Source organism: Zootermopsis nevadensis, unplaced genomic scaffold (genome assembly GCF_977971745.1).
Source record: "Zootermopsis nevadensis isolate Lab colony 2312 unplaced genomic scaffold, Znev_1.0 Znev_ptg000028l, whole genome shotgun sequence".
Taxonomy (NCBI): Eukaryota; Metazoa; Arthropoda; class Insecta; order Blattodea; family Termopsidae; genus Zootermopsis; species Zootermopsis nevadensis.
In genome coordinates, this window is record NW_028259160.1 from 22,213,119 (window position 1) to 22,223,773 (window position 10,655).

At 37.0% G+C, this 10,655-nt stretch overlaps 1 protein-coding gene across 7 annotated transcripts in view; it reads left to right on the forward strand.

Annotated features, from left to right (window-relative positions):
• Positions 1-2,701, forward strand: part of nebu (solute carrier family 2 member nebulosa) — a 70,889-nt gene extending 68,188 nt beyond the window's left edge. For all 7 annotated transcript variants that reach the window (XM_087357439.1, XM_087357440.1, XM_087357437.1 and 4 more), the window contains 2 exons: positions 691-890; positions 1,436-2,701. In XM_087357439.1, the coding sequence (XP_087213565.1) occupies positions 691-890; positions 1,436-2,011 (776 nt within the window). In that variant the 3' untranslated portion in view covers positions 2,012-2,701. The remainder of the gene's footprint in view (positions 1-690; positions 891-1,435) is intronic.
• Positions 2,702-10,655: the final 7,954 nt, after the last annotated feature.

A 10,655-nucleotide genomic window follows, 5' to 3' on the forward strand; every position in this document is an offset into this window, starting at 1 on the left:
GCACCTCTAGAACATTGGTCAGTATCTACGAGACTACACGGCACAACATCCCAGAAGACAGTCGTCCTCTCGTACTTGTTATTCTGTGAGGAAATAATAAGAATGTAACATTAGAACCTGATGGAAAATGTTCGTGAAACTGGTAAGAATATCATTCCATCAGAGTGCACCGTAATCCCCTATTGTCATTTATACCAATAATACAAGCGTCCGCAACACTGCAGCCACTTAATGTAGGATCCTGGAATTTTATGTAGAATGCTACAGATTATAAACTGAATGAAGTGATGAGCCATCGTGATGTAAAGATGCTTTCCTCATTCAATTACAAGGAGATCAGTTGACTCTGCATAAGTTTTGTCCATTTGTTCTGTTGTTCACTGACAAAACATCCCTTCATCGTTTATCTAACATTTACTTTCTATTTTGTATGTTTGGTAATGTTGGTATTTTGTTGTTAATAACGTCCGTTCATTTTCCTTTTAAGCAATTTATGACTTTTCATAAGGCTGTGTTCGCAGAATCAAAATAGGGGCGAAGCACCCAGCCAACCACTGAATTTCAGTGATGGTGACCATCACCTCATCCGTTTGCTTTACTTACTTAAATTGAAAACTGAAAATGAATTTAAGGGACGAAAAATTGAATCTTGCCGAGTGTAGGAAACGTACCTTCATATTTTGTGTGTAGGACGAAATTACGATGTCGGTGCCGAGCTTCAGGAGATACAGACATCGGTCGATGAAGCGGCCGCTCAGAGACTGTCCATTACGCAAGCGTTTCGAACGACAGAAGCTAAGAAGGGGCTGATGGTCGCGTTTGGCCTCATGATTTTTCAGCAGCTCAGTGGAGTCAATGCCGTCATCTTCTACACCACTGACATTTTTAGAGTGAGTATAGCGAAAACTGTATTTTAATTCATAACATATATGAACTAAAGCTTTCGCTGCGACGTAACTGAATAAAATGTTCTCAGGTGATCAGCCACGTCAGATGGTTAAACAATCAGGGTTCTGCTGATGGGGACAGAGACGATCCCTGAAACGTCTGTTTCATCGTTTAACCATGTGACATGATAAGTAACTTTGTGATTTAGTCTTCTCCTGATGTAAGGGTGCTTAACCCTTTGATGAATACAAACAAACCAGTGCGTTAAATATCGTGGTCGAGCAGTTAGGACTCCTGCTTCGTATTCGGGAGGTCACAGGTTCAAATCCTGGCCTGGAGACCGGCTATCCTGATTGGGGTTTTCCTCAGTCCAGTATGTTGCAGGTTCTTGGTTGGTACAACAATTTCTATCAGGTGTTTCTTCCAGTTTCCATGTTAGGATCATGGTAATAATTTATTGCTGTCAAGTTTATAAACATGCCCAGTATTTAGTTCTGGCATTTTACTTGGAATATGTGTATATAATACAAGTAATATATTGTTTCAGAGTGCTGGAAGTACACTGGAAGCATCGACAGCAACGATTATTGTGGGCGTGATCCAGGCAATTACCACATTCATTTCAACACTTGTTGTTGACCGCCTCGGTCGTCGAATTCTTCTTCTTATCTCTGATTTTGTCATGGCCATCTGCACTCTACTGCTTGGGGTTTTCTTCTACTTGAAAGATGAAACAACAGACGATGTCTCCGATCTTGGCTGGTTACCGCTCACCAGCGTGTGTTTATTTATTGTCGTGTTCTCGCTCGGTTACGGTCCTATACCGTGGATGATGGTAGGTGAACTTTTCGCTCCGCAGATCAAAGGATTTGCAAGTTCCTTCTCTTGTGTCCTCAACTGGATTCTGGCATTTATTGTAACGAAGTTCTACTCTGACCTGGCTGATTCATTTGGCTCGTATACAACATTCTGGATATTTGCCGTCATATCAGGTATTGGGACGGTGTTCGTTTTCTTCCTCGTCCCTGAAACAAAAGGCAAGACGCTGGACGAGATCCAGAAAGAACTCGGTGGGTCTGCACCTGCCACTTCAGTTGCAAATGCAGAGAGTCCGAAGGACTGAGTTCATCACCCGCAAGCTGAGGTTCAAACCAAAGAATTACATTGCCACGTCCCAGTACTAAATGTACTGCATATTAATTCTACATGCACAGGAATTTTACGCTCAAAAACGTTCCTATTTTCTAATGGTGGGTTTATGTACATTAAAGCAATACACTGGTGTTTCGTAAACTCTTGAATGTCCCCCCACTGGTAACGTAGTAACTCGGATCAGATGGTAACGTGTTCGAATTTCAGTGCTGGACAATATTAATGGATCTGTAATTAGTTAATGGTCAGATCAGTTACCTTTTCTATGAAATGTTTTCATGGTTATTTACCTTTTAATTATTTAGTTAACTTCCAGCAGCACTGAAAGCGTTAGTTGACGCTCATATTCAGTAAGCTCGTCAATTAATTCCTAGGACTAATTAATCATTGTGCATAATCTTTAAATTATTAACGTTGCCATCATTTCTTAAAATTCATACTTTTCAAAGTTTTATGCAAAGTCCTTTAAAAACTTTTAATGATAATAGTACTTTTAAATGCAGCTTGCTAAGTATGGTTATGTACCATTAAAGACAGGCTAGGTATACGTTTGAGAAACCTGTGTTACGCCACATATCATTATGAACTGTTTTCCAGCCCCATGCAGAATTATTTTAAGAATGTTGATATTTAATGTAAATAATAAATTTGTTTATTGTTATTTGTATTATTAAATTAATTGTTCTTCAAGTCAACACATGTAGGTAATAATAATGTTAAAGCATGATTAATATCATGAAAGAAAATGGTCTTCAAATTTTTATAAATTGCCAGTAAGAACAGTGTATGTATATATGATAACGGCATTTTAGGGATGCAATCACAGGATTAGTAGTTTAAAAGACATACAAGTACGCTACTTTGCCCCTGCAGTATCTTTCAGTGCAGTTGACACAATAATAGTCTTAGTCCTACAGTAAATTAAGTACGGCTGCCATTTTAAATATTACAAAAAGGGATTAAGGTATATCAGAATCTGTAAGATCAGATAAAATAAGGATTAGGAAGGAACTGACCCTGTACTATACCATCTAATTACATTGTATGCTAATGGTAGCAGACGAGTCAGCTTTAAAATTATGTGTGGTTAAGTATGGGAACTAACCTGTGAGGGTTTACGTACAAATGGTCCACCTAGGGAACATCACCTGTGACACTGTAGCAAGCAGATCTGTGACTCGCACATGGGTGGTCACATAAAATATACATTTCTTGGTTTTCAAGGTCATTTGTATTAGAGGCAGAGTTTTAGAGTTCTTAAAGCAATAACAAACACAAATGAACACTAATGCTAAAGTTATGAATCTTAAAGGACAAGATAACATTATTTACAGCTTATATTTCGCATTAAATAGCTTTTTATAATACACACAGCTGATCATATGTGAGTCAACCACACGTAAGTGAATATCTCTCACTGTATGGTTAGTCATTTTGAATCGTGGATTCAACCAAGGAACTTCTGTCCTGATGAAACTGAAATGTATGAACTGAAGCTTTCGTGATGACTAAGTATAATGAATTTTGAAGTGACTTCACTACCCTGAGGACGAGGATGATTCTCAAAACGGTGTTTTCACCTTTCAACCGCCTGACACGGCCTGGTAGCCTGAGAAAATTTCATGAAACTGAAATATTTGTGGAGAGTGACAGTGACGTTTATTCACAGAACAAAACTGAGGAAATGTTATGACATGAAACCGCGACTGCTGTCATCACAGCAGGAAGAAGTGACGTAAAATAATACCAGTAGCGACACGGTAACTGCAGTGGTAGAAACAAACCACTGATGAAACAGAACCATGACTCATTCAAGGTCTCTTTCCAGTGGCTTTACAGCCAGTGGATATCAACAACGATGAATAAACTGAGCCCCAGCAACAGAATGAAGTGCATGCCGACGGTGCGAACGGATCCTTGCAGCATGGTGCTCAATTTCTCCAGAAATTGGGGAGAAAAGTTTGAAAGCTACTGGAATCTCTAATGGAATGGACAACAGTGAGCATTTCATCATCATTGACACTGACAATGAACGCGAGTTATCGTAATGGCAATGATCAAGTAAGAATGGTTTGAAGCAATTCCATTCATCAAACTGGAAAATTTGCTGCTCATTAAGCCATCCACTCCCGACAGTTTCTCCTTGGATATCTCGTCACTTTCATTTGCTTTGCTGTTCTTATATTATCCACTTCTTCACAAAGCAGTCTTTAACCTTGAAAATGGAGGAAATATGTTCCTACAAGTCAAAATGGTGTTTCACCCCAGAAGACCAGCAACAAATCTTCACCACCATGAGAACCTCAAATTTCTTACAGAGATACTTAATTCATACATGACATTCCTACCTGATCCTCCGGATTTAATATCTAAATACTTTGTGTCAACATCAGTACAAGCTTCTGAAGAACTTTTTCCCTAGACACTTGTTAACTTACTTCTTTCAAGGTGGTATGCAATACACAGGCAGCTCTCGGTTTACGAACGAGTTCCGTTCCGAGATGATGTTCGTTATGTGTATCTTGCATTCCTGAGCTTTTACGATATGTATCGTATATGTTAGCAGTCATTTTAAAGCACTAAATCCACGTACTAAACATTGAATGGTCTATACCAGTGGTATTCAACCTTTTTTGTTCACGTACCCCCAGATGTAATTTCTCTTTAACTTTGTACCCCCAAAGTTGTTGGTGTATAATTCAAGTTATACATAGTATATAATCTACATCTAAAGTAAATTAAATAAATTACATTACTGATTATTCAGTGTTTATCATAAAATAATATTTTTTTTTAAATTTCACGTACCCCAGGTTGAATACCAATGGTCTATACAATACGTTTTATTATAATGTAGGTATGCGTTATGTTTTATTGTATACGATACGTAACGTAAAATAAGAAAATAATAATAATAAAACATGATATCGTACTTGTTAATTTTAATCAGAAACATAAAGAGTTACAAAATAGAAATAAAGAAAATGAGTACCAACATAATATAAGTACATACATATGTATTCAACTTTTACTCGTCAATGTCTTCATCAGGGTTCAATATTTTTTGCATAGGTGCAGATGAGGTAGATGGAAGGGCGTCTGATACTGAAGAAACAGCTGGGTTTTTCACTTTTTTAAAATATGTTTCTATAGAAGTTTGCACAGTTCGTTTCTTTTTTCCTTCAAAAATCTCACTGTAGCATGCAAGACAGTCATAAACGCCTCTTTTCACTTTTGCAATTCTTTCCATATTTGCATCTTCTTCTTCAAAGATTGCCAACCCCTCAGAAATTGATTTAAAAGCTGCAGCCATTTTCTGCCTTGTAAATGTTCTCGGAGGCTGTGGAATATCAGATTCTTCTTTTACTTCAAGATTTAGATGCGTCTCTTTTTCAATTAATTCATCTGTTGTCAATTCCTCAAAACGCGAGTCCAAAAGCTCTTTAACATCGGTCACGTCAAGGTCGAGGTCCATTTTATTGCCCAGTTCAACAATTTCTTCAGTCACGGATTCTACCGGCTCCTCAAAATCACTTAGATTATCCACAAACTGTGGACACAAGTTTTTCCACACACCACTTAAGTTCATTTCCTTTACATCCCCCCAGGCGCCAGCAATGTTTTGTAACGCATTATAAATGTTGTATGCCTTCCAGAAATCCCTTAAGTTCCTCTTCTCTCTGTCTATAAAAGCAATGGCTTGAGAAAAGATCCGCCTTAGGTAATAAGCCTTAAAGGAGGCTGTAATGCCTCGGTCCATCGGCTGAACAATAGAGGTATTAGGAGGCAAAAGAACAATCTTAATTTTATCATTGAAATCAGCTATGTAGTATGGATGACCAGGGGCATTATCAAGCAGTAATAAAATTTTGAAGGGTAAATTTTTAGACGCACAATACCTTTTCATTTCCCCCACAAAATAGTTCTTAAACCAGTCTTCAAACAGTTCCATTGTCATCAAAGCCTTCGTATTATATTTCCAGATAACAGGAAGGGACGACTTCACCGTTCCTTTTAAAGCCCTTGGGTTTTCTGATAAATACACGAGCAAAGGTTTAAGTTTAAAGTCACCGGCCGCGTTACCACCGAGTAAAAGAGTTAGTCTTTCTTTTGCAAATTTATGTCCAGGTGCACATTTTTCCTCTCTAGAAATGTATGTTCTGGAAGGCATTCTTTTCCAGAAAAGTCCCGTTTCGCCAACACTGAACACTTGATGAGCATTGTAACCACCTTCTACTATTATTTTCTCTAGCGACTTCAGGAATTCACTTGCAGTTTCAGTATCTGCGCTCGCCAATTTTCCCTGAAGTCTTAAATTGTGCAAGTTGGCCCTCCTTTTAAAACGTGAAAACCACCCAGAGCTAGCTGAAAAACAGTCATTTGCATATTCGGGTCCAGCTATCTTCTTCAGATCTTCAAATAAACTCCTAGCCTTCTCCTGAATTATTAACGAGCCGAGAGGCACGTGGTCGCGTGTTTGCCTCTCAATCCACAAAATTAAGAGTTTTTCCATCTCGTGCAACAAAAAATTTCTATTTTTTACTATTCTACTCATTAAGACAGGAGCTGCTTCCTTAACGGCTTCCACGATTCTTTCTTTATCTTTAATAATTGTGGCGATACTCGATCGGTTCACACCATAATGACGAGCTATGTCCACCTGCTTCTGACCTCTTTCCGTCCTCTTTATGATGTCTAGCTTAGTTTCTAGACTAATACTGCGTCTTTTATTATTACCACCATCAGCACCAGTGCTGCTATTTCGCTTTGGACCCATCGCTTAAATTTTTAAAAATATATTTTTAAGTCACCAAATGCAGAACTACACGTGACCATCTAAAACAACCTTGGCAAAGCAAGTGATGATCCTATTGTATTATAATAGGATTTCTTTCCCACGAGAAAACATTCTACGCTGCGTGGCATGTAAACCGACGTCTTTTTACTGGCTAGATTAGTTTTATTAACCAAGAACTTCAGTATAATTATCATATAATAATTTTCTGATAATTATTGTAATAAATACATTTTTTAAAAGTTTATTTATTTAAATCTTACAATTATGTTCACTATGCGTTTGGCATTTCGTTTTATAAGGAACTCTATCTACTGGCGACTTTGAGAAATTTTGAATGAATTGTGACGTTCGTTACGGCGAATGTTCGTAAATCGAACGTTCGTGAACCGAGAGTTGCCTGTAGTGAATATTCACACATGCAAAATCTTGTATTAAATTAATTTTGTATAGACCCCGGAAAATGTTACAAATTTTACCATTTTTGCATTTTAAGATATTACCGTACAATAGAGAAATCAGTGTTTTAAAATTTAAAATGAAGTTTACTCTTGCAAATATTTGAATATCAAGGTTTTGCATTACTCGTGACTTATTAAAAACACAGTAATGGTAGTAAACTACTTACCACATTACTTTTAATTCCAAGGTTACAAATACAACTCTCATTCTGTTTTAAGTCTGTCTCAGTTGACAACACATTTATTTTTTATAATAAACACAGTTTCAATTCCCAAAATCCCTTGATATGAAGATCAAAGGAAATGTTTTATCAGTCACATTACATGTAGCTTTCTTGTTTCACTACCAGTGGATTCTGACGTAGACGCTGTGTCCGAGTGACCAGAGTTTACCGCCAAGCAACGCTCTTTCTCCCTCACTGCAGCCTCCAACTCTAGTTTCCTCTGCTCCAGCTTCAACATTTCAAGTTCCAATTCGAGCATTTCTTGTTCAAGACGGATTTTGTCACATTCTTCTTTTAATGTTTCGGTTTCACACATTAGCTTCTCGATCTGAAAAATGTTTAGCTCGATTTTTATCTTTCAAAGTTACTAGATACAAGTTGAACAATTGACACATTCAAATATTAGAGCAATTTAAATTTCTTTCATCTTATTTAATGAAGTTTAGGACTCAAATCTGCAGTTTTAAAAACATTTAGCATCAGTTATCAGGAAATATAAGTAATGGCAGCTTACACGCCTGTCTACATCATTTCAAGAAAAATGAACACTGGATCACTTTGATATTATTAAAATTGTTCTTCTAGAAAATGGGTTACAAGGATATTAATGGAATTAAGTAGCTCATAACACCATTCAACAATAGACTTTCTGTGATGACAGTGATAATTTCATATTTCATAAAAATGTAAAATATATAGCACAGCTGATGGCTGAGGCAACTCATTTGCCTTATATGGATACAGAAATGTGTCGAGCAGAAAAGAATTGTGTGTTTATGCATACCTCCAGTAGCATTACAACGCATTTCAGTTCACTCGGCTCATCCATACAGCTGCTCCCCATGCTTGTGAGAAGGGCAAAGATTTTCTGCTACTAAGGAGAAGAAAAATAATATATACATACGTGTGTGCATGCGCACGTGTTTGTATACATATACACATTATTTAAGTACAAGAGCAAAATATCACAAACAATGAACTTAATTAAACAAAAATGTTGGGACAAGCGTACAATGTTAAAACGTGATATTTAACAAAACAATATAAGAAGTACTGTAACATTAATAACCCAAATTTTATAAAATTAACAATGGCTTGAAATCAAAACTGAAAGCTTATTCATCCATTACAATAGAGAGACCATATAACATATTTAAAAAAGAAAAGGTCAGTTGTCAGGGGTACAATTTGAAACATCACTACAAAATAAAATGCAATGATCATTACAACTGTTTTAACGCTCAGCTAAGAAATTATGAAATCAACTTACTGAAATCATTACATCATCAAAAAACTATACTTCAAAGGCACTGCGATGAAACCAAACCCAGGATCAATGCCAGTTAAAGCGGCCAAACTTTGAGGGCAATTTGAAGGTTCCAGAGCATTTCGTTATTGTTCTTTACTTTCAGAAAAGTCGTCTGTTTTTGAGTAAATGATCTGTCTTTAACTAAATACAATTTATGGTTGTGTGTGTCTTGGAAAAAGTCTTAAACAATATGGCTTATGTGGGAATGCTTCGCCTGCCAAAATGTAAATGCATCATTATCAGTGGTGTTAGTAGCAGCATATCTATAGTGTTAAATTCTGGCAAATGTCCACGAGAAGATGAACATATGCCAGATCCGTCAATATTGTTCTATTTTTCCAAAGCAAACTGCCACAAACAAGGTTCTTAAAAAATGCAAGGAATGGACAATGAAAAATGGATGAACCTAAACTGTTTCCTGCGTCTTAAATAGCAGCTGAACAAACAAGCCTCCTCGTCAGTCAACATATCAAGTACCGATAAAGTTAGCAACTACGAGTTCAGTGCAAACTATCATAAACTTCAATCCGTCCGAAATTAGGTTGACTTACTTACCTATGACTTCCTCCACTGCAAACACTCCCTTCCAGGGCATAAGTCAGGGTTAAGCCCTGCTCCTGATAAATTTTGTGGATTTCATTGCTGATAAGCTAAAAATCACTACCTATTACTTCACAATGATTGGCAAATCACGGCAAAGTTACCTTCAATAGCTACAAAGTAATCTTCACACTTTAGTATAACCTGTGCATAACGCCCAACTGTACGTATCACGGATTATAAAAGATTTATCACAGGATAACAGAATTAATCTACACTTCAATCCTCTGTTCCATTCGTAATTCTTCCATCTGTCACACATGTCGCTGCGCCGCTTCATTTGTATAATTAATAGCTGAACTCTCATTCCACGATTTAAAAATTCCATTCCATTCGTGGAGAGCCCTTCGGCTACCTAGAAGTTGAGGCAAAAGGGAAAGATTCTTCCCTACCTCAGCAGGAGAGGGGATTGATTAGTCGAGATCTCATACAGCAAGTACTGATAAAAATAAATAAAGGGGTGCATCAGATATATTATCTGTATCAGGTCCCATGAATTATTTTACGATTCTGGGTACGCTGCACTTATATGGCGGAAAGACTTGTTACTCTTGTTATCAGTCATAAGAGAGCACTTGGTTTCATGCTTTAAGAAGTCACTGCCTTTTAAGGAATTTTTTAAGTGGGAATATTGCCGACACAGCGATGCTATATGTTTACGGATTGCATCAGTACTTCTGTTATTAAAATCGACACCAGAAATTGTTTGGCAAAGCTTTCATTATGATCCTATTAAAGCATTAAAGTTCATATCCCCATACTTCTGCATGGCGTAGAGCTTAGTTAAGCATAAGGAGTACCTTTAACTTTTACATTATAATTTATAACTTTCAGGTGCACATAACCTCATTCTGTTTTGCAAACGTGATTACTTGTAACACTCCAAGTAGAGCTGTACTGGTGGCGTTCACAGAAAGAACGGCAACCCTATTAGCAGATATAAAAGACTACTGTGGAATAATAACCTCCACGCAAATGTCGGGATAGTATCTTAAATCATGTCACGACCGCTTCCTTTCCAATTCATTATTCATATCATCCCCTAATTCGCCGCTATATAGTCTGATACAATTGAAAGGCATCGTTAAATAAACTATAAATAATCAAAAACATAAATAGCACTTACGACTTGACTACAATTGCGCGATTTTATTCCATGTAATTATTTACGTAGTAGGAGTCAATAAACACCATTTTGTTAATCTGTGGTACAGCAGCTGACTGGT